General features: G+C 38.7%; 1 protein-coding gene across 1 annotated transcript in view; it reads right to left on the bottom strand.

The window, feature by feature from the left end:
• Positions 1-25,186, bottom strand: part of NRXN3 (neurexin 3) — a 938,203-nt gene that overhangs the window by 642,479 nt on the left and 270,538 nt on the right. The window contains exons 8-9 of the mRNA XM_090141457.1: positions 16,514-16,952; positions 10,087-10,470 (exon numbers count right to left, since the gene is read on the bottom strand). Coding sequence (XP_089997583.1) covers positions 10,087-10,470; positions 16,514-16,952 — 823 coding nt within the window. The remainder of the gene's footprint in view (positions 1-10,086; positions 10,471-16,513; positions 16,953-25,186) is intronic.

Raw genomic sequence — 25,186 nt, 5'->3', positions numbered from 1 at the left:
GCTGTTTCAGAACTTCTGAAACTTACTGACTGAAGCTTTGCTGGTGGCACAGATGAGGGAATGAAATGTAGGCAACACACACACACATTAAGAAAAGTAAACAATCAACTTTTAACTTTTATGGCTTCTCTCAAAGTAAAACAATAATTAAAAAAAAAAAATAAATGGGCTTAGCAAAGAGTAACTAGTCAGTAGGAAAAGGCAAAAGAAAAAAAGACATGATAGCACTGTAAATCAAGTAGGTGAGAACTGAATAAATGAGGATACTGATTGCTAATCTACATCCTGTCACTCTGACTTTATAAACAGATTAGCTCATGAGGCCATGTGTGCAAAAGCACCCCTATAAAAGCACTGTCTCTGACACTCTCATCAGTATTCACAGTGGACCAGGTTTTCATTTTATGGCTGCAGTGTTCTTGTTTCTTCCACAGATCCATTAGCGCTGTGCACGCTGCACAGTCAATACCAATTCCAGCATACACTTTTCTGCCTTTTTTTATTTGGACAGAGGTCTTTCTGTCTTGTGCATCCATTACTCTTTGACATGGCTTTTTCTGGTAGTCCTTTATTTTTTGCTTTATATCATTTTTAAGCAATTCAAGTACCTTTGACTTTAAATAAAAAGAATTAAAGTAAAGCCAAAGTGAGATATTTAAAAACAGCATAGTGAAAAGCTTCTGTTTCTCTTTACTGCATGTCTTTTCCTTTTGTCTGATTGCTTAACCTAAAAGGGCTATAAAATGGCATGAGAATAAGATACAAGACAAGATACAGGACTGTGATGGTGAGTGCCGGTCTGGGACAGCTGTAAATCTCCCTGCTGAACACTGCACAGTCTCCACCTTCCACACCAAGGTGGCTAATGCCAAGTCCTCCACACCCCAGCAGATCTCCCTGCATCACACCAAAACTACTGGAAAGTATACTGCTAATTATTATCTGTGCCTTACTTTAGCCACACCCTCAGCAGATCGACACTGTGCTCAAAAAGAAGAAAAGCTTGAATGATTAGAATTACAGTTTTGAGGAAAGGACTTTGGCTGCAGTGCTAAATCATCCTCTAGACCTATATGATAGGGAGGGAAAACCTAAAACTCTTTACTGGTCAGTCCTCAGAGATGATAGGGCAAAAACATAATGCAGAATGAAGACTTGCACAAATAAAACAAAAGGGCTTACCACAGAAAGTGGAACAGCGGGACTTTTGGATTTTACATCAAAAATCCAAACCATAATAAGAGAACTTCAATGGGGAGCTAGCAATAACATGGTGAAAACTTGGATGTGTTCCTGACTGGAAACAGAACTGTTAGACTCCTGGGTCTAAGAACCAGATCTCCTATTATGAGTTCAGTGCAAGAATCCAGATTTTTGTGAGATTGCTTAATATCAGGATAGTCTTTCCTTTGATCTCATTTTTATCTTTAGTCACAAATATTTAAGTTAGAGATTTTTTAAAAGGTTGTGGTAAAAGAAGAACAGGAACAAGTTGTCCAGTGATGGAAGCCCCATCCGTGGAGACATCCAAGGTCACACTAGACTAGGTTTGAATCTAGTGGTAAATGTCCCTGTTCATTGCAAAGAAGTAGAACCAGATGACCTTTAAAGATTCCTCAAACAATTATACAGTTCTATGAAAATATTTTGGATGTTTTCAATATTCTTGCTTCTTTCTCACTATTCAGCAAGCATGTCTTTGCCAAACTCAGGGGTAAATCTTGTCCTAACATGGCAGATAAGACATATGGCACAATCTCCATTCTGCTCTACTCAGCCCCAAGCCCCTTACTCTGTTTCCTGGACTGGATGCATAAAGGTCTCTAATGACTCTTTCTGTCTTCAGTTTTCCTCTTCTTTTCACACAAGCAAAAGAGTAGAAATCAAATCTATGGAATAGTTCTTTTCACCATTCTACTTTCCAGCTCTACCCAAGACCAGACATGTCAGAAGGAATGACCTACCTTCTAATCTCTAATGCAAATACCCCAGGAGAAGAATAAGGCATACAAAGGATAGCTATTCTGCATATATTTTTCATTCCAAGCACAAGCATAGAACTGACTGAGCTGTCAATATAAAATGCTTTTCAGCTGAGGGCTGAAGAGCCGTTTTCCATTTTCACTCATTTAATGAATGGTACTGGATAAAAAATCAGTATTTAAAATACCACGTTTTCCTTTTCTCAACAGTTCAAAATGGTGGCTGTGGATATTGGGGTAATCAGACTTAAAAGTCTAATTCTACATGACTCCATTTGAATCCTAAACTCCGATGCTTTGATTCAGCTTCCACCAGTAATTCCCTCCAACCACCCTGTTCTCCTGATTCCTTTAGAAATATCACAACACAAAGGATTACGATTCTTCCTTGTTCAAAAGCAGACAAATGTTAAGTTGCTCCAAAGAACATAAGATTAGGATGGTAGGAAAGTCTCATCCGGAGCAATTTAGGGTGACCACAAGACCACGCCTTAGCAGGCAGAACTTTACAAGTCAACACCTGTACGCCATTTAGAAAAAAGAAAAAAAAAGATGGAATGAAACATCATGAAATGAAGAGCCCTTAGCACAATGCTTGTACATTTTCCTGTTGCTTTACATATGCATTGGCATGGCTTCTGCATTAATGTCATGGATATGACCTGAGTGTTAGGTTTTAACTACTCATCATCTATAATTGCAAAGCAGGAAGTACCCCTGAATATTCTACTGAGATTTCATTTGTCAGTATGAAGTTTCCCTCTTCTTCACCTTACCCTCCAATTTGTTTTTGATCACACACACAAAAAAATGAGGATGCTAGTAATGAAACAAACACCAACAATGAAAACTCTTATCTATGCATTCTTAGACCCGTTTGAAGAGTGAGTAAGAGTGGTTTAACTCAACAGTGTCCTACCTTGGGCTATAGTACCTAGTGAGGGTTTTACCAGGACCATCCTATGAGCAATTCTGTTGATTAACTGCCTGTGCAAAAAGGCAGAGAAACCAAGCAGATCTGACTGAAACACCACCAGATATGACCTTTCCATGCTTGTGGTGATGGCTGTGCTTTTGAATATCCTTACCATACCACATAATAGCCTCATTCGGTCAATCAAAGTGTCCAAGGGATGACTATCCACATGGAGAGAGTCAATTAAAGCAGCATCATGAATGCCAAGTTCTTCCTTTTAACCAAGATGAATAGAGAAGAAATGAGAGAGAAAATGAGAGCACTGTGCCAATGCCTGCCTTTCAGTGTGAAGGCTTCCACTGGGCAAAGCAGAGAGATAGAGAAAGCTAATTTCACAGATAACATCTCAAAGGCCTACACAGTCATTCCAAATGTTGGAAATAATTTTTTATGACAAGAGAACGTACATCATCCTGGCTGCTTCCATCAAGATATTCCATTAATTGTAGGGACAATTGGTAGTCTCGGCAGAAATACAAAATGATCTGATTCAAGGGTATGAAAATGGAAGGGGGGATGGTGCCACTGGGACTCAGATCAGCCACTGAACAATGAAAGACTCAAAGATACGTACTGCAAGCAAGCTGGTATTATTCTATTATATATATATATATAATATATATTATATATATATATATTATTCATATATATATGTACATATATATATATGGATGGATGGATCATACATACAGCATGTGTGATGATTACCTGGGAGAGCAAGGATGAAACTGTGAAAAAATTTTTCCTTTCTGCATTAAGACTTATCACTCCAGATGATCCATGATTTAGATACAGTGTGATTCAGGCAAAACTTATCTGCCATGATAATTTTCCCTTTGGAGTCATCTGAGCAGCATCATGTCTTGACTTACAGATGAGAGGTATTCTGTGGCTTGGATTAAGGACAAGCCATTGATCTGAGTTGCCATTTATAAACAAGTAGATAAACAAACACACCATCACAATATCAGTCCTGTGAAAGTCTATACTACGAAAAGTGTTAGAGGTTAAAAAACATTAACTAAATGTTCTTACTGATTCCACCCATGTAACATCTGTTTTGTTGTTCAAGTGCCCTTTATAAGAGCTGACAGTAGCACAAAATCTAATAGTTTTGGATGATTATATTTCTTCAACTGGGAGGATCTTGTAAAAGCTACACTCAGCAATAAACAGCCAGAAACATAAAATTTTAGAGAAAGATAGCAGAAATTATTTTTCTGTGGAATCAATTAACATATTAAGGTGAGTTAAAGAGCACCTGGAGTACTAACAAATTCACATGCAGCAAAGATGACATACATGGCCTTAAATATCAAGAGCACATGATGATGCAGGGGGGATGAATGAAAAAGAAAAGATAAAAAATCATAACCGTGTCATTATAAAATATAGGAGAGAGAATCAGTTGATTTTTATACCGTCTCAGATTTTCCAGCTGCTCAGCAGCTGCTGTTGGATATTGTCACATCAATGAAACTCTTCAAAGTTAAAGTTCAACAGCCTAAAGACCATGAAATGATCTTTTCCCAAAAAGATATAATCTATTTGACTGCAGAATTAACTACACACTCTTCTGTACTGAGGACGTCACAAAGGCATTACAAGGCCTCAAATGCCATCACTTGTCCCACTGATACATATTCAAAGCAGAGTGGAAAGGCTCACAGTATGACTCCACAGAACTGAAAGAATCTGAAATTGTTCCTTCATTTTGTTTCTATTTCCTTACAAGATCCACCGTGGCTGCACTACCCTTACTGGATCTAGATCAATATCTGATGTATTTTGGGAACTGTTTGGGTGTTAACTTACCCCAAAGAAAGCAAAAAAAAAAAAAAAAAAAAAAAAGGAGGCAAAGATGGGAAATATAAAATCTAAAGATAGAAGCTGACTTTACATAAAGTCCTTGAGCTGTAATAGATTTGAATTAACCAGAAGTTAGAAAATGAAACAACAACCTTTGAGACAGCCAGTCATTATGGAGACAGACAAGGAAGATGAGCATTAAAAAAAAAAACACAAATGTACAACAGGTTTGCACTTCTTGAGCAGAAAATTAGTGTACAGCATATGCCACAGTAGTAGTTGCTTGGCCAAGTTATAGAGAGAAACAGTCTTACAACTGGATTGATGGTAAATGAGAAAATGAACTTCTTGCACAAATGTCCTAAGCAAAGCTAACATGCCTCAGATAATACTGAATAGAGACTTCACTAAGAAGCTAGTAATGCATAGATGCAAATGGCTGTGAAGGGATTACTTGAACTTTTTCCAAATTCAGATGGAATCTTTTCTTCTGCTGTTCAGAGACATTTTGGCAAATTGTACAGCGGGAACCTACCTGACACTAATAAGTCAATGACAGAATGACTTCAGATTATGTTTAAGATCAAAGCTCCGGATCTTAAACGTCTTTCTCTTTATCTCATGAAATCATAAAAATTATGCTTAGTCTTTCCTCAAGTCTTTGAATATTCAAGATCCAGCTGGGATTAAAAACATTAAAACACTGCAGCAAAGGTTTTATTTCTAATGTGTCCAGCACCCCCCAGGATATAAGAAAATCTATTCCCAGCAGTTACCTAGCACGTTTCACTGCAGACTCAGAAGGACTGGACTGTCTAAATAATATCAACACATTTTAAGTTTTTTAAACAAATCTGTAAGTATGTAATCATCAAACATCTTCACTAAAATTAAAAAAAAAAAAAATCTATGCTGCTACCTGTGCTTGAGACAGCAAAGGATGTAGCACCTAAACCATGCAGTAAATGATTTTGTAGCATTTCTTATTACCAGTAATTTTACAGCATCTCTGTTTATTGCATAGATAATGGGCAGATGTTTGTTGTCATTAAACTGCTCTTAGCAAACATAACCATAAAGGTATTTGGCAGATAATAAAACAGAATGTGTATCCCTATGCTCAACATCATCATTGCCAACAGCAGGTATATTGCTGTTCACAAACAGTATGTTGCAAAACACAAAGCAAGCCTGGTTTGCTGAGGAGTTAATAACCCATCTGTGAGCAAACCCAAACAGGAAGGGACACTGGTTCCAGCCCTTCAGAGAACAGGAAAGGGATATGTGTCTGCTGCAATGAGTACTGGGTGAAGATCAGAAAAGGTCAGGAACATGACTTTTCTGTCTCACCTGGAGAGGACTAATGGAATGTCCAGTTCTGAGCAATTAATTCCAAAGGCTTAAAATCTAAATTTCAGAGCTCTTTATTTCAGTTTTAAATACCTAACAACCTCACACTAACCTTCATTTGCTAATCTTATTACTATACACCTCTTAATAAAAGAATGCCAATCAAGACAATTAACTAGGAAAAAGCATAAGAAAGGAGTTATCAACAACATCTAATTTTAATTGGTTTAAAACTGATTTTCAGTAGCATTTTGCCTTATGCCCTTCTTCTTGGGCTTTTGGCCTCCATTGTTTCACAACGTTTAGGTAGAAGGAAAACTTGCAGAGAGCTTTCAGGAGCGGAACAGATCCATGGACCCTTTGGGGTTCATGGCGCTTTCACTGCAGCTACAGGAAACAACCAACGTGAATACAACGCACATTGCTCCTCCTGCTTGTTTAATGCCAGGGCTTTGGGGTTCTTTTCAGTAAATTCTGTGGGTTGTGAGGAGAATTCTTTTTCTCACAGAAAAGAAGTATGTCATGCTCCATTAGCCAGACCTCAACTTCTGCCCTTAACACTTTCATTTAGTGCAATTAACAGGACTGCTGTGACCTGATGCTCTGGCTTATGTCAAATACTAATAAATTAGAAACCAAAAAGCACAGAAGATATTAAGTACCTAAAAAATACTGAAGAACCTTCACAGTAGCTGAACCACTTCTCTCTCTCCTACCCTCCTGCCTATCTGTATCATCTCTTCAGCCCTTTTTCTGGACTCATTAGCAAGCCATCCAAATTTCTGTTGGGTCCTGTATGAGAAGATATTTCTCAAACAATGGAAGGAAATGTGCTACTCATTACCCTTGAGAATCCTTTTTGTCATTTCTCACAAAGTTTGTCCTACAGTAGTCTACAAGGGACTCAGCATCACTTAGAGGAGGCACTATGTCTTCTCTGTCTGCCTCTTTTCTATCTTCTTTGCTTTATGTCCCCCCACCCCAAGACATCCTAACTTTTGTCAATTTGGTAGTCTTGGCAGTTTGGCACTGTCAACTCCTCCCTAGCACAGCCCTGACAAAGTGTGGCAGTACTGAATTATCTATCTAGAATCTCCACAAAATCAATGAAAGGAGATAAGCAAATCAACAAAAGGAGGCAAGCAAATCACATAATTGCTCTAGATTTCCCCTGAGAAGACATTAACTTCCTCACTTGGCTTCACAAGGAGCTTAGGTGCTTAGCACAAGTCCTCGATGCCAACCTCTACGTTTTTTTGGTTTTTTTTCTTTTAATCTTATAGTACTTATCAAAGTCATCTAAACAAAGAGATCAGAACATTAGTTGAATTAAATGAATGCCACTTGCAAAACCAGCAGAGACATCCCATGCCTTCTTTTCCACCCCTGAGTACAGCCACACCACTGTTCCCTTCCAATAGTTGTGGGGTATCTGACATTTCAGAAACTTGTCTGAAGGATGCAGTTGACATACTGTCAAATACTGTTTATTTGTATTGTCTTAACACAAAGTACCTAACCCTCTTTTCTAACTACAAGACAAACAATTTCATTTCACAGTCCTTTTTAGATGTATAACAGTCTTTCATATAGCAACATGAAAAATATACAAGAAATATAGCAATGCTGATGTAACAGACATATGAGATCCTTTATTTTAGGATTCCCTGCCCCTTAACCTTAACCTAAATCTTGGGCTGCAAATTCCTTTCAAGGAATTTCCTTTCCTCCTCTCTTTTAACAGACTTAGGTGTGGGGAATCAAAGGACTGTAGCACTTCCCAGACACCAGCGGAGACTAGAAAAGAATGTCAGTAAGTTTGCTTCATTCCTACCCTTACACACCAGCCTTGCTCCTGTAGTACTATGGCAGCTCTCTAGTCACAGTGCAAAGTGCCACTATGGCACAGCAGCGTTTCCCACTGTGATTCCCTTCCCAGTCTTCACATTAACTTTTCACATTCCAGCAGGATTTATGTCACAGGCCAGCTGAAATTGTGACTTGCAATAATCCTTGAGTGTCAGACCATGAGAATGAAAATTATCTTTGCTAGCCTGCAATTCTTCTGTTCATAGAGGCAAAATCACTGCACCGAAACAATCTCCTCATATCAAGTACTTTGATCACAGCAATATGAAGCTGTTATGTAACACCACAATAAACACTGTAGAATCAAAAACATCTCAAATGCAGAACTTTTTTCATGTATACAGTTTCCAAATACTCACAAACTGCCTCAAGGAACCTCACATATGAAAACCATGTTTTGCTTGACATTGGGCCTAAATCATTAAGAGGGTTTCTAGTTACAATAAAAATGAGTTTCTCAAGATTAGGACTTCTGCAAATATCATCTAGATCGTCCTGAACTATATCATCATTATTTTTTATAACCTTAAATAATGTTTAACACATATTTTTTAAGACCACAAGATCCCACATTGGTAATTACACATTCACACACATCTTTCTTACTTTCTTACTAATACTGATGCTGGCCAGATCATGGCTGAGTTATAAATCTCAAGCTTGACTCGAGATTCACTTCTAGATTTTGGTAGTTTCGTGCCCTTAACCTGATTTCACTGATCTCAAAAGGAACAAAAATTAAAACTACAAACATTCAAAGTACATAAGATGAATTCTGCTCTTTATGTCATTGGTTACCTTTGGATTCTCTTCTGATAGCCAAATTCATGAGACGGACATGAGACAGAGTCCAGAAAGATCTGAATCACAGAGCTGGTTCCTACTGATATCAAATACAGACCAACAGCAAACATAACTACAGTTTTGAGGGGAAATAATGTAGGTGGTAGTGCTTCTTTTTACGTCTTTGTAGGACATAGTTACACAACAACTGGCCAAAACAACTCACAACACTGTAGTTGACAAAACCTCTGATGTTTTCCAGAATCATCTAATCTATAGCCTATAAGAGAGAACTGCTGAGCTGACATTGGCATAGCCAACATACATGAATTTTATGACAGTACATTTTCACCTATGTCCTCAGCATGGATTGCAATCTTGATGCTTCAACTGTTTTAAGGACCATTGGCAATTAACTGCTATTGTTGATTAGGGCAACACACCACACACTTCATTTCAAGGGCATCACCAGAACAATAAGAACAGCAGCAATTAATGGAATCACTTGCTATTTGAGAAACGTATAGCTCAGATATCTTACATTTCTGAACTCATTTCCATGTGGCCTAGCACACATAAGTAAGCCTTCCTGTACCTGCAATACTTGTCTCATTTCTCCAATCCAATGTCTTTCAATCACCAGTCAAAGAGTAACAGTAAGGAGCAGAGATTCATCCACTCACTCCTTCATTAGATCTGTCTAATCCCACATGTAAAAAAAATGACTAGATAAAACTTTGTCGTGGAGTTATCCCTAGATCTGTGTCTGTGGGAATGTCGCCCCTCCGCTCCCCATCTGAGAACAAAGCACCCAGATACAGTGGACCACATAACTGGAACACTGACTCTTTACATCAGCTCCAACTGATTTACATGATATTATGATGTGGAATACCAACAATAAAAAAAAAATAAAAAAATCACAAAAACATGACAAACTGGGATATGTCATCTATGCCATGCCAGAAAAATCACAACAATCCAAGTTTACATTCAATATGTTCTCCAGTAATTTGCCTGAGATTTCTCACATACGGCAGCATTTTCTGTCTTAGAAGACAAACTGTACTCAAAGTGACCCCAGAGCCCAAAGAAAAGGACTTCAGATTTAGGGAGTAAAGTAGCACATGAAGATAAGTTCATGAAATGCAAGTGAAAAGAACTGGAAGTAAACAGAGATGAGAGCTTTCCTAGTGTCGGGACTGGAACTCAGCATTGGAAAGATCAACATGGGCACAGGAAAGTCTCATGGAAATACTCAATTTTGTTCTAAAACATCTTCACACCTTCGACTCTGCATAACTGAGGTCAACTTACCTCGCTCACATGTTCTCCCCCAATAGCCAGTGCCAGTGCAGTCACAAATGAAGCGGTTCCAGCCATCCTTGCAGACTGCATTGTTCTTACATGGGTAGCTGTCACATTGCTTGGTACTCAGGCGGGAGCAGGAGGACTTGACTCCTGCTGCATTCTGTGCCTCTGCCAGCTGTCGGATGTTCTTGCTTCGCCCATCGATGAACAAATCTCGGATGCAGCCAACGTAGCCATAATTCAGCATTGCTGTCCAGAGCTCAGTGGGAAGGATGAGTCCTGCCCGGTTCTCTGGCAGCCCACCCAGGTACATGTCACCCTCCAGATCTAGGATCTCACTCTCTCCACTAGCGGTGAATGGGGTGCGTCTGCTGTTCACTGATATAGTACCTAAATGAGGAGGATAAGGAAACACCAATCAGTGCTTTCACTTACAGCCTCAGTCACTTACAGTCTAGGTAATTTCTTCCAATAATTCAGTACAAAAAACTAAATATTCTCTACGTGAATACACTCCTAACAGAGATGGTGACTCCCACACAGCTTCTTCTCTTGAATCACAGAGCATAAGAGTTTCCATAAGTGTGCCTGTGTGCCACATTGTGATATGAGGTCACTCGAATATCAATGCAAGATCTAAACAATAGGTAAAAACTGAGCATTACTGAATAGTATTCATCCAGCAAAGCAAAGACTTACTGAAGAAATATAGGATTTTTATGGTATCAGGAAAAGAGAAGAAAAACTAAGAGTATTCATTCACGCGACATAGCTCTTAGAGAAAACATTTCACTGGTACCTTCAAAGCTGGACATGGATGATGGGACAAAATAGACTCTTAACAAGGCAGTCGATGACATCAAATTGAGGAGGATGGCTAATGCACTGGAGGAAGGACAGGACTACTAGTTAGAAAACCTTTAAAAGCCAGAAAAAAGGGCTGATAGAAATGTTTGATGTACAACAATAAATAGAAAATCTTGTACCTGGGGCAGAATAACCTCACACGTAATTACAGGCTACAGCCCAACTGAGTAAGGAGCAAAAAGAACCTGAGGATATGTTAGACAACAACTTGAACTTGAGCCAGTGGCATAAACTTGCAATGTCAAGAGACACTGATCACAAGTTGCAATCCTCACACTTGTACTCCAAACTTAGAAAGCCCATAAACAAATTTTATACTTAATTAACTCAATAATGTTTACTTTTTTGTTATTTTTGTGTAAAACCTTGAACTTTAGCCCCACTTGTACATTACCCAATACAAATACTGTTTATCCATCCTTACCAGTTCCGGTGGTGTATGTTTAAGAAGACAGAAGGAGTGATTCTGCTATCACCCCCATCTGCATAAAACAGGTGTAGCTTCATTAGGTCAATGTAATTTGCTTTGATGAAAACTGAAGTTTGAACCTTTCATTTCAAATCTCTTTGAAATAAGCTCCTTAAGCTAATCTCACAAAATTTCATTTTTTTATTGGAAGAGGAGTATATTTATTTCTTGTTTTCTCATTTTTCATCACATCTTTCCAGTCAAGCAAGTATTTTTTGATGAGAGCTAATAATCAGGTTTTCCAAAGACAGCTATGGTGAAGCCTATTTCCAAAGCACTCAGCTTTTCGTTTCCATATCCTTACATTTCATTCACTTTATGATAAACTCATTCAGTCAGGAAAGACCCTCATTTTTTTTCCAGAGTCCTTATAATCCAGTTCCTTTTTCCTGGACATAACACATCCTATTTTACTTAATACACATGGTAGAACTTGCAAGAGTAAGAGTACCCTTACTGCCCAGAAAACCAACTGCATCCTGAGCTACATTAAAATGAGTGTGGTCAGCAGTTTGAGGGAAGTGATCCTGCCCCTCTAACTGTGTCTTGGTGAGATTTTCCATTGGAGTACTGCATCTAGATGTGGAGTCTTCAGTAAAGTAGAGACATAGATCTGTTGGAGAATGTCCAGAGAAGAGCCACAGAAATGATTAAAGGGATGGAACACCTCCCCTACTAGCTGAAAGAGCTGGGGCTGTCCAGCCTGGAAAAGAAAAGGCTATGGGAAGTCTTGAGAGTGGTCTGTCAAATGTCTAAAAAGGGGTCTATAAGAGAGAAGGGGACAGAATCTTCAGCAGTGTCTACTGTGATAGGACAAGGGGAATGGTTTCAAACTAAAAACTAAAAGAGGGGAGATTCAGACTGGATATAAAGAAAAAGATTTGATGATAAGAGTAGTGAGGCACCTGGTACAGGTTGCCCAGAGGTATGGTGGATGTCATGTCCCTGGAGACTGTCAAGATCAGGCTGGATGGGGCTCTGATCTAGCTGTAGGTGCCCCTTTTCATCACAGAGGAAGTGTGATCCCTTTAGAGGTCCCTTTAAACTCAAACGATTCTATGATTCTACAAAATTCAAACTCTATGAAATGAAACATTTTGCACCTTGAAAGTCATCAAATACTGGAAACAGGATCCTCAGAGAGATGTTCGAATCACCAGCCTTGAAGACATTCAAAACACAAATGGGCATAGCCCTGTAGGAAGCACATATTTCAGCAGAGTTTGGACTAGGAATCTCCAGAAGTTTGTTCCAAAGTAAATCATTCTATGGTTTTACAAAGACAGTTAAGTATTTTAACTTCAATTTTACAAATGGGAAATTTGAAGTAGAGGAAGATAAAGTTGCCTCTGAAGAACACTTGCTATTAAAATTGCAATGGTCTCTGTATGTTGCAAGCAAAGATGCTGGCATACCTAGACTGAGGCCATAAAATAATCAGAACATACAATATAGAAATGTAATCAGAACACTTGAAACAGTTGCAAAGAAGCAAAGTGATTTTTTTTAGTCAGACTTCTGAAAAAAAGCAGGAAACTCAACACAGGTCTCTCACATCCCAGTGCAGCACACTCTTCTGAAGAGCATTCAGCAGCTTTTGTGATAAGGACATCTGCCCACCAGACACTCAGCAAAAAATTAGCAATTCACTCATGCTAGCAATAAATCATCACATTCAATTGCCTTGTCATTAAAGTAGTCTGTCCTCAGAGAGGACTATCCAGGCTTTAAGATTAATTCTACATCATTGCATTTTTATCATACACACCTACAATAAGGTGGGAGAGTTTAGTTAATAGAGCCAGCTCTATTTCTGTGTCTCTGTGAGAAAGTGCAGACATGTATGAATGCTTTTTTTTTTTTTTTCAAATTTAATGGGTGTTGTCTTGGAGAACAGCACATACAACAAAGAGACAAGGTATCTCATGTGTGTGAAACAGGAATAATGTAAAAGGCAGTAGAGTGTCAGAAGCAATAGAGGCATTACAAATTAAAAGCTGACAGAGAACCAGACTTATTTGATGAATCATTTTGTAAAAGCTAGCTGCAGCAGAGCAGACATTTTCTTTTTTACACTGTAAGAAAAGAGAAGATGTGCCAATACACCTATTATTGTGAAGGAAGTTTGTCACAGAGCCACGGGATCACAGCTACCTTTCCAGCATCTCCATTGCCACTCCTCAAAAGCAGCATACAGAGCACACCTTACCCAAAAGATTGGAACACAATACTGGGGAGCTGAGCTCCAAACAGCTGCTACTATAGAGAAAGCAAACAACACCTGGAGAAACCAGAAAGGTAAAGAAACCACCTAAAAGAGAAGAAATATTGAAGAATACTGGAGAATTCTAAAACCCGGAGAAAGAGAATGAGATTGTAAAAGAAAGTTAGCTAGGCATCAGCCTAATCTTTCCGCCAGTGATTTGTACCCTGCAATTATTTCTGTAAGGAAGTGATACCAGCTCCACTGTACAGGTCTTTTCAGTTCAAGCTACTGAGGTTGAAAAAGTTTGAATTGATCCTAGGAAAGAGAAGCTAGATAGGCTAACATCGTTTTGTTTTCCTTCCACTGAATCCCACGTTTGTGACTGAGTTGAAGTAGATGAAACCCCAACTTGGGAAATCAAAAGCATCTATGGGCCTCCTTTCAAGGCCCTTAGAGATTTCATGCAGGGCTGAAGAACAAACAAACTAGCACCCCGGTTGCTGGTCTGAGCTGGTATACAAAGCATTGTGCTGATGAAACTGCAGAGAGAAGCTTCCAGTAAGGTTTTTAGTGTCTTAGTGGGTGGAATATCATTTGTTTTGTAGCCAACGACCAACCAAAAATGTTGTCTCATGTAACATGCTCAGTGTTCCCCTACTGGAAACTGTGACAGGTTTTGTAGACACTGCGTAGGAGCATTCCCCAGAGACAGAAAGGTTACAGGACAGTGTCCGTGTCCACACTGACAGCTTCTGTCAGAGTCCAGAGAAAAACAGCTCTTGTTCCTCTGGCAGGTAGCACAGACCAAAGCGTACACAAAGCCTAAGGGGACAGAGATGCCAGAGGTTATTTGAATAAGAGTGCTGTGCTTTCTCAGCATTTGCACTCCTGCCTTAGTACTGTTCAGAAGTGAATATCTGGATTTTACTAAGCCCAGGAGAGCCTGAAGTTTTGGACTTTTCTGAAATGGAAAGAGGTAAAGGAGATGACATATATTAAAGGACTGGCTGCCTTAGAAATAAGAATCCCAACATTTATAGGACTAGTTCATTAAACCCAAACAGTTATTTCAGTTTAATTTAAGTTCATTATTTTGGTCCAGTTTCTACAAAACAGGTATTTGCATGTAAAAAAAAAATAAAAATAAAAAATAAAAAATCTCTAAGGTGTAGCAATTCTCTGTTCTGCACACAGGGGAGAAACGCCAAGGACTAACAAAAAGGGATCATGAACACCCTTCTCACATCTACCAAAACACCACAAAATAAGCATAGTTGACGCTTCCTAGAGGTATGCCATGGAAAAGTCAGTGTTAGTATCCTGGGTATCTGAGAGACACAAAATCAGTCACTAAGGATCATTATCCCAGTACTAGCTGTTAGCAGAAAAAGCAATTAAAAACAAAAAAGAGAGAGAGAGAGAGAGGAAAGAATGTGCAAATATGTTCATTTTGTTGAGCAAAGTGCTTTCAATTCAGAATCCGTTATCTCCAATCAGCGTTCAGGCCATCACAAACCTTTCTGTCAGACAACAAACAAGCTAGTCCCATGATCTCACCCACAAAGTAGCAATGCCATCTGTCACAGCCTTGTAGACAAATGAACATGGGTCCCTCTTGTGGGATTTTACAAAATTTTTTAGCAGAGAGTTTAGTGTCATTTCTCCTCCTGCTCCAGCTGCCTCTCCAGGGATGAGACAGTCCCCAAGCGAGTAAAGAAAACTGAAGGCAGTACTGAATGCTAGTAATTGACTTTATTCTTGGAAGTTAATTAAATTTTAGCTATTCTAAAGAAATCAAAGCTCAACTTATTTATTTATTTAAGGCTTCTTTCATAAAATGTTCCTATCGATGTCTTTAGGAGATAGCAATATATAACCACATATATTAAGTCCCAGTACAGTCTGATGTGAAATACAGAAAAACTCCTTACATCATCAAAGGAAAAACGTGGCTTCAGGCAAAGACCTGTTCAAACAGCTAGGCTATGCATAGTAGCTGAAAGTCAGCTCTTTTGAAAACTCTTTTGAAAAATCCCACCAGTCCAGAAGGAATTCTCACACAATTGTTCACATATTCTTAAGATGAAGTTATATTACTTGTTTCCTTACATAATCACCGTTAGCATGCTAACATTTACGCAGCATTAGAAACAAATAAAATACCTCTTTGTAACTGCATGGTAAGCATGTTAATTAAAATAAACTAAAAGACATTTTTGAAAATAAGTAGCTATGAGGAAAAAAAAAAAATCCACTGAATGCTGACCTAGATATTTAGACTAGGATTTCTCAGACTTGGCATACAGGCTGCAAGCGAAAAAGAAACCTAACTGAAAACCTCAAGATGCTAAGTGAAACAGAACAGTATGAAAATGTTAATTTGTCATCATGATTTTTTCACTGATTGTGCACATTGATTCTATTTTCCTTGTGACAAGATCTAAACTCTCTGTTCTTTAAAGGCACAAGATTCAGTAGAAGACACAGACCATAACAGGAAGTTCTCATTTGGTTTCTGCTCAGTTGCTTTTTAAACAGAAACCCAAAGTAAATGACTGAGAATTTCTCAAAACAAGGATGAAATAATAACAGTTCAGAAGGTTCTTAAACCTTACCATGGCCTACAAAGAAGTCACCAGTACAATTACATACTAAATTGTAAAGATAGGTCCAGAGTATCAGAAGATTTAGAATAAAGGTTAATAGCCTCCCTCTGTGACACTCTATCTGAAGTTCGCATTAGACATCTAATGAAAATCTGTCCATTCACATCTTTGTTTTGCTGGACAAATGTCATTAGAGTAAGACTAGGTTTTTGTAAGAAGGTGATTAATACTTAGTAGGTCTAGAACTGAAAGATGAATCTACTACAGAAAAAGTCACCACTCTACCTGATCTTCCATCTCGCTGAATATCCACATGATACCATTCTCCATCATTGGCCTTCTTCTGCGTGGCTTTGACTTTAATGGTCCCAGACCCCATGTCCAGCAACAAGTAGAGGTTCCCATCCAGAAGTTCAACTGCAAAGAAGTCTACCTTCGTGTTTTTCTGGCTCCTGGCATCCTTCCTCTCCTGAGGCTTGCCGTGGGTGAAAAGTATTAGTCCATTGGGTTCGGTGGTTCGGAAATCAAATGATATGGAGCCCATCCTTTTGGTGTTCCATTTGGGCAAACTAATATATGCCTCAGGTGTCTCAAAGCTGATGGGGTCCAGTGTAGCCACATTCTCACATACAAATTTCACTTCTCCATAGATTTTCATCTTAGTATCACCAATCCGTGCCAAGCGAGACAGCTCCAGACGAATGTCATTATTCTTATAAACAACCTGCCAGACACAAAGAAAAACATCATACATCAACCCTGCATACTGTACAAATACTCCAATTACCTTCATCCGTGGGAGATAAACTTCTCCCAGAAGGCAGTGGGGGAGCTGAAGGGAGACCACGCAAGAATGTGACATGATGGCAGAAGCAGAGAACAGAACCAGGAAGGTGTACAGGAATGACAGCAATGTGTATTCTGTGATGACTATAGATCAGATAATCTGGCAGAAGAGAAGAACACTTGCTGAAGGACGGAGGGAACAATTAACTCGATCACAGGTTCATTCAGCTGTAAAAGCTTTTGTATATAAAGTGCAGTGTATGTCTGGCATCATGCTGTTGTATTTGCATAAAGTCCATACAAAATACATAGCAAAGTTTAACCTCTATATCCATCTCTGCAAACCACAGCAGGGAACTTTGTGCCACCACTGTCATTTTTTTATTATTCTTATAAACCTACTTTACCATTAGAAGAGAGATGTAAAAAAAAATTAACCAAGTTCCTGTGAACTACTGGTGATTGTCCTGTCGTTCCTAAAGAGCTTCAAGATGGATGGATGGATGGATGGATGGAAGGAAGGAAGGAAGGAAGGAAGGAAGGAAGGAAAAGAGAGAAAGAAAAAGAGAGAGAGAGAGAGAGAGAGAAAGAAAGAGAGAGAGAGAGAGAAAGAAAGAAAGAGAGAGAGAGAGAGAGAGAGAGAGAAATTTACCTTACCAAGAAACACAACAGTCACAAACCTACAATAGGTATAACTGCATAACACACAAAAATCTCTGTGTATGGAGTGCTTGGATTCAAACAGTCTGGGGTGATGACCAGAGCTCTGGACTCTGCATACTGCTACATGAATGGAAAATATGCAAGAGGAGAGTCCCAAATACTATTGAGCATGCCTAGCTCAGGTGAAAGTCCCAACTTTCCCTTTCTCGCAGGTACAGAATTAAACCACATGTGAAAGAGCACATCCCTCTGCCCCAGTGCCATCCTCTCAGAGTCAGGGACTGGAGAAGGCACAGAGCTACATAATGTTCATTAATAGATCTTCCTCTCAACAGCCTTCCATGCTTCCTGAAGCTGGTCGAGCACATATAGCAAGCAGAAGCATTTCTGCAAATAGCAGTTCTACATCACTACTGAAAACTCTAATTTCTTGTAAGGAAGTATTATTATAAAGTACTTTCTTCCCATTACGTACGGCATCACACACATAAACACAGATTTGATTTCTTCTGCTTTCAAAATGCTAGCAGGATGAGTTGTCAGCAATTTACTAAGAAAAGTGAGGGGAAAAGAGATGTGTATTTTTAATTCTAAAAATATCATCTGAGGTGGCGTATGGACAGGTTTAAAAACATGCGGATATAACATTTGGATGTGCATCTGTAATACTCAGTCTGAAGGCCCAAGGGGAGTTTCTGACCAAACAGATAATTCTTCACTGATGTACTCTAGGTTGTAAACCCAGCAGTAGATTGAGGATAAGTAGATCAGAAAATAAATTTTCCAAAATCAGACAGACATATATAATCCTAGTAGCAACTAACAGAAATAAGCTATGGAATATCACAGTACAGGAAAGGCAGATAAAGAAATCAGCAGAAAATATTAAAAGGCGTGTGATAGAGAGGATGGGGAACAAGATTCTAAAGATGACCTTAGGATAAAAAAGAAATGAAATCACAATTCAACAAAATTGTAGCAAGTGAAGAACTTCCATATTTTGCTAAGCACTAAAGGAGAATTTTCCCAGTGTAGCCAGCACAGCATCTGTTCTCCCTGTTCCAAAGGCAAAACGTCCTACATCAGAGTGAAAGGAGAATCCAAATGTTAGTTCCCTTGTGGAGCCATGTCACAACATTGTAGTTCCTCCCAGCAGAGGACAGTATTGACCTGCAATAGCTCTAGTTATTTTGCTCTAGTTTCCTATGAGAGCACTCTGCCCTTCCACAGACTTCGAAAACATCAAGTCTGTTATTATCCACAACACTAATAAAATATATTTTCAATTTGTGGAACTGTAGTAGTTTCATTCCGTGGATTAACCAGGTCAAATACATTGGCTAGACAGACCACACACCTCCTTCCAGCAGCTCAGTAGGGAGGTGCATTGCAGCACCTCTCTCCCTCTGGCAGACAAACAAGTACAATGAGCCAGACAGCAGAGACAAGCAATGGCTACACCCGTATCCAGAAAAGGCATGAGTCACATTAGGTGTACTACTCCCTGTAGCTCCGTGTTTTGACCTGGACTGGCAAGGGCTTCTGCACATACTTTTTGTTGGGGCCACATGCGGTGCTTTCCACAAACACTAGCTCAGGGCAGTGCACACAGGCTGGTCTCTGCATCTTGAGGAAATGGTGAAATTGAGGTACAAAGGAAAATGAATAGAGTGATTAAGATCATGGAAGAGCTGCTCTATGAGGACAGGCCAAAAAAAAAAAAAAAAAAAGCCAGAGCTCTCCCATTCAGACTGAGAAAGAATATAATCAAAACTTATAGATAATAGTGGAGAAAATGAACACAGAACAGCTCTGCCACATCCAGCAATAACAGAACTAGAGGTATTCCCAGAAATGCAAGTTTAAATAGATTTTTACTTATTTACAATGAGAACTTTTAGAACATGCTACTACAAGAAGTCATGGAAATAGAGAAGAGAGTAGCAGCAGGTTCAGAAAAAGAAACAAGAGGAAGTATGGAAGGAAGTTTTGCAAGCTGTTATAAAAGAAAAGGGAGGGATAGATATTCTAATTAATCTTCATCAGATGACTGTATGCTGTGGGAATGTAAGAAAAATGTAATGCTGTTAACAACTATGCTTATGTCACAGTTCCACATGTGGCAGAGGGGGAGAAGAACAAGGAGAAGGCCTCCCTGGCCCTTCATACTCCCATCCCCTTTTCAGGGAGAAGAAAAACAAAAATGGCTCAGTTAAGATAAGGAGAGATAATGAATTTATTACAAATGGTAAAAGCACACAACAATCTGCCACATGATGTCATGATATGGAATACTGATAAAACCAGGACAGCTCACGTGCTCACTCTTAGTAGCACTTAACAACTGCTGCTATTGGAAGCAGAATACTGAATGAATGGGCTGATGGTTCTTCAGTTCTAGCAGGGCTTTTCCTGAATGTCTGCAGTCTATCCTTTGCCCCACTGCAAGGACAGTCTGTGAAAGTGAATAATTGGTAATGGAGATGGTACTTCTCACAGCACTTACAGGACTGGTGCGACTCTGGTGCAACTGCATTCATGGTTTCACCCTTTTATGGAGCTGCTTAGGGGGGCAAAAGAATGCCAGACCAGAATGAACAGAGACTTTAATGATTTTACCATAGGAGAATTGCTCTCATAGAGCAGTATTAACAGTTCTTCACATGGACATTTAACTAAAAAAATAGCATGAGTACCTGGATTTGAATCTCTTCTACGTGAGAGGAGAAGTAGCACAGAGCCTACAGATGAAATCTGGTGCTGGGCTATGTCCTGTATCTAGCTATGACTCAATGATCTGTTCTTAGGGACTTCTTCTGCAGGTTGTTGGTAAAAGGAATTTGCTTACATACACATAAGCAGCTTCCAGCTCCCAAGCTGAGCAACACACAGGTTATGCTTCTCTTTTCATGTATTTGATACTTGAATAACAACTTCTTTCTGCTTTGGGGAAAAGCAGAGAGTCCACTTCCAAGTTTGTCTGGGGTTTACAGCAGACTGCCATGCATTTCACTGATTATACCAAGGCCAAAGCAGAACATCCTCAACAAAGAAGACTTTTAAAGGACCTAGAGAAAACTACATGGAATTGGTCACTAGTAATTGTAGATCTGAGAGCAAGTCTGGAAAAAAGACTGACAAAGCAACTTCAAAGGAAGACCTACAGAAGAAAGGTGAAAGGGTATTGAATGTATACAAGCATTCTGAGTCCAATATTTTCAAAGAAGCAGATTCACCCAGATCTGAATCTCTGTTATTCAAGTATTTGTTGTTCTTCAACATTTTCTTTAAATAAAAACAAAACAGCAAACACAACCAAGACCTAGTCTACCTGAAAAATGTTAAGAGTGTGGAACGAAGTGCAATGTGATTATGTGACTGTCTTCAGATACCGCTTACAGCCACATCTGGACATCAAAATCCTAACATATAGTCAGGTACAACTCAGTATAGTCAGAACTCTCAGCACCATAAACAAAAGACTAAAAATAATCCTTGAATGTGAATTCACCAGGTGAATTCTGAGCAGGAATAAAGAGAAAACAGTTCTTTGGCTTGGGCAATGAAAAACTAAGGCAGCTTTGGATATCTGCAGTTTGTCACACCAAAAATTCAAGAATGAGAAGAGAGAACATAATTAAAGGACTGGAATGCATGTCCCATAGCAAAGAATATTCAAATTCAGTCCTTTTAATAGGTAGAGGTTACAAGGTGATCTGATCACAAACTACAAGTACCTATGCAAAAAATGGAATTTGACAATAGAGGGCTCTTAAATCCACACGACAAAGGAATAATAGGATCCGGAGGCTAGAAACTGAAGTTTGAGAAATTCACATTTTAAAATATTATGACTTATTTTTACATGAGGGTAATTTGCTGTTGAAATAAATTACTACAGGTTATGGTGTATTCTCAGCTACTGGCAAATTAAAATAGGAACTTGTTTTTTCTAAAAGACATAGTGAGACAGAAATTAATTATATAGCAAATCAGTCTAGATTAATCATAATGGCTCTTTCTGCCCTCATAACCTATGAATCTTTGTGTTTTAATGAAATCAACAGATGCTTCACTGCAGTTTTCCAGGACAGATGAAATACGTCCTTGCATAATGTTAAAACTGTCTGAGAAAGGAGAAGAGACTTGTGTTGATTCTAGTCAGATTTGCCACCAGTGCTTTACTCAGGCTTTGTTGCATGTTTGTGACTCCAGCTTGCAAAATACCACTAAAAAGAAAGACAAGTAAAAAGCCTAGGGAATAAAACTGAATTCCATACTTCTATACATATGAGCTTAAAGAGCCTTGTTTTTAGAAAGTCATCTGCTGCAAGCCGGAAAAGACTTTCAGTGAGGAAGCTGTCAGCCAGCAGTATTACCTATCATCTGTGAACACTTCCTTTCTCATAGTTTCATTTTACCTGGAATCCCTGAACTACCTTGAGACTTCTAGAGATATTCCAAGATACTGATGGAAATTCTGCAGCTCATGCCATGACTGATTCAGAGGACTGTCCCTTGCTAGGACATAGCTTTCAAGTGCCCTTCTGGACACATTTTCCATGACAACTTACCAGTAAGCACAGCAATAAAAGCAATACTTATGAATTTGTGCATATTTATCAGATGGCTTTCTAAAAAAAAGCTGATGATGCCTGTTTAAAAAGAGCAGCTTGTTTTTGTGCCACATCTGATATCTGTATCAGAGAGGGTCAAGATGCCTAAGAGTGTCAAAGAGATAATGTCCAGCACAGTCATACAAATCCACTTTATAAGCTCTCCCTGGAAGGGAGGTAGAAAAGAGAAAAAGAATGATTGTTTGAAAAGTAAACTTTACTCTCCCAATCTCAAAAAACAATTTATATTCTCAAAATACAACTAGAACAACAACAAAAGTTTTTTTTTCTTTTTCCATAGGGAGTTGTTCTGAACATGGTTTAAGAGAGGAATAATTTAATGGTTCAATCTGTCTTTGCTTTATGAATTGGGTTGTATAAAAGGATGGTCAGGGATTGGGTAGTACAGATAGATGTGGTCTCTGATGTCAGCAGTGGAAGAATTCCATGGCATCTGAGGCATTCTGAAAGATAGTAGATTTAAAGGTTTCCTTTAAATCTATTGAGAAAAAATAGTTTGTTTTAAGCTGAGCTAAAACAAATTGGCAATCTGGTTTTGAGGTTTCTTAAAAATGGCAACTTTACAATTCTGAAGCATTCAAGGAACTTCTCCAGCTGAACTTATGATAAGCTTCACTCATGGGTTAACGAGAGCTCTAATCAGATGGCTTTTCACAATGATGAAAAGTGTCTCTCTGCAATCAAGTGAAGATGCAGATAGAGAGTGAACAACAAAAGTGAGGAAAAAATGATGTGCTAGGCTTGGCAAGTAGCCAGTCTTCAGTTTCTCTTGAAGCTGGTGCTATTAAGCAGGAAATGTGTTATGGTGCAGGCTGGACAACCTGGTGAATTAGAAGATGGCAGTCACAAACCATCATGAAGAAAAGGTCAAAAATCTGCAAGTGCTTAAGTTCAGCTAGCTAGGAAGGTAACTGTGAAGGGTCATCCAGGTTGTTTACCTACTGCATCTTGTGTATTACTGCTTTTTTTCTGCCACAACCCTCCCACCTCATGAACTGCCTGCATCACTTCTCAGAATTGTAAGTGTGAGACATTCAGCCTAGAGCCTTTCTAAGACTTCCTTAAAGACATCTGCATCATAAAAGCGGTTGCAGCTTCATAAATTACAGCTCATCAACTGGTAGAGCAGAATTATGTGTTTCTAATCTGCCTCAACTAGCAAGCAGAAGCAAACGCACCAACTAATAATGGCTTACTTTGCGTTTGGGACAGACTGTGTGTGCAGTGGATGAAGGCTTCAGTGATGGGGAACTAAAGCTGCTGTACCTATTTAAAGTGTACTTATTATCTAAGTAGACTGTGCATACCTGGTCTAACCATATTTGATGGTTCACTGGGATAACAACTGTATTCAGGTATTTATAGATTCACAGTCACCATTCACTGCACTGAAGTTTATTTGCCTGGCATGAGAAACAATGCGTCCAGCATTGATAACAAATAAGTGAAACCAAACAAAAGAGACTGAAATACAATTTGTGCTACGTTGGCTGAAGTAATGCAATCTTGCAGCTCATCTGGAAATGTTTAACAAAGAACATGAGTTTATCCTGCTAAAAATGGAATATTAGGAGTAGAATGCTTAAACAATAAATCCATCTCAATAATATTGAGTTTTGTCGAAAACTGCAAAAAAGAAGAGAGTCTCTTCTGAGTTTCAGAATTCTAGGAAGATAAAGAGAAGCATTCTCTGTAGAAGGATATAAAGAGCAAGAAAAAAAAAAAAAGGAATACAAGGTTGGTGGGATTCTTTCAACTGCTGTAGTGAGAACGCAGTAAAAATAATCATTCAATAGAGACTTAGGCTGAAAAATAACATTTCCTTAAACTAACCCAGTTTCTGGATACCAAGAAAAGAAGACCCAATACTTCAGGTCACGACTCTCCTTTGAGACTTAAATTAAGCCTCTGCATCTCTTAAGAATTCAGGACATCTGAGTCTTCTCAGTTATAGCAGAGTTAACATCTGCCCAAATAATTCACACAATATCTCAGAAAAAGCTTAAACAGATTAAGGCAGTCCATCTTTCTTCCTTATCTTTCACTTGGGTATACATCAAGATAAAGACCAAATATTACTATGTACACATTTATTATTTTTTTTTTTTTTGAATAAAATCTGCAATTTTTTGTCTTATGACCCAAGTATACAAAAGAGAGATATTCCAAATATGTCATAAAAGAAAGAGGGGAGGGGAGGGAGGTGGGAAGGAAAAAAAGAAATACTTTGCAGTTCTTTATTGAAGGTCTAGTATCTGTCTTGAGCTGTACAATATGATTTTGCATATGCTGAGCCTGCTTCTTCTTGAGTTAGCTACAAATACTGCTCCACAGCCTTACTTATTCTTGGTGTTGCACTGCAGCATCTGAGCTACAAAAGAGCACTGTGTAGTGAAATGCCCTACTTCTTGGATTCCTTCCTTTGAAGTGATAGCAATAAGGAGATAATTTCTCACATGTGGATTTCTCAACCTCCACACTGGGGCATCTCATCTGCTAATTCATTTGGACTATTGTTGAAGAAAATCTTGATTTCAAAGGGAATAACAGACCCTATAATTGCATCTTAAGACAAAGATGACAAGAACATGAGAAATGATATATATTCATTTGCGAAGAAAAGGCATGATACTGTACAAAGAAAGAAGTTGCAAAAGAAATGCTGTTGAAAGATTGTATATTAGCTTGAGAGACTGAACTTGTTTCCTCAGCTACTGAAAAAAGACAGCATAGGCAGCAGTAAGATTAAATAGAACTGGTTGCAGAATTGATATCATTACTGGAGTAAGTGAAAATGGGGATAACAGGAAATTATGTATAGTTTCCAGATTTCTTAAAATATTACCCTTCCACTTTCTAAGCAGTGGTGAGA

This window comes from Phasianus colchicus, chromosome 5 (assembly GCF_987193195.1).
Source record: "Phasianus colchicus chromosome 5, bPhaCol1.hap1.1, whole genome shotgun sequence".
Taxonomy (NCBI): Eukaryota; Metazoa; Chordata; class Aves; order Galliformes; family Phasianidae; genus Phasianus; species Phasianus colchicus.
The sequence above is the reverse complement of the archived record's forward strand: the minus strand, read 5'-3'. Positions and strand labels throughout refer to the sequence as shown.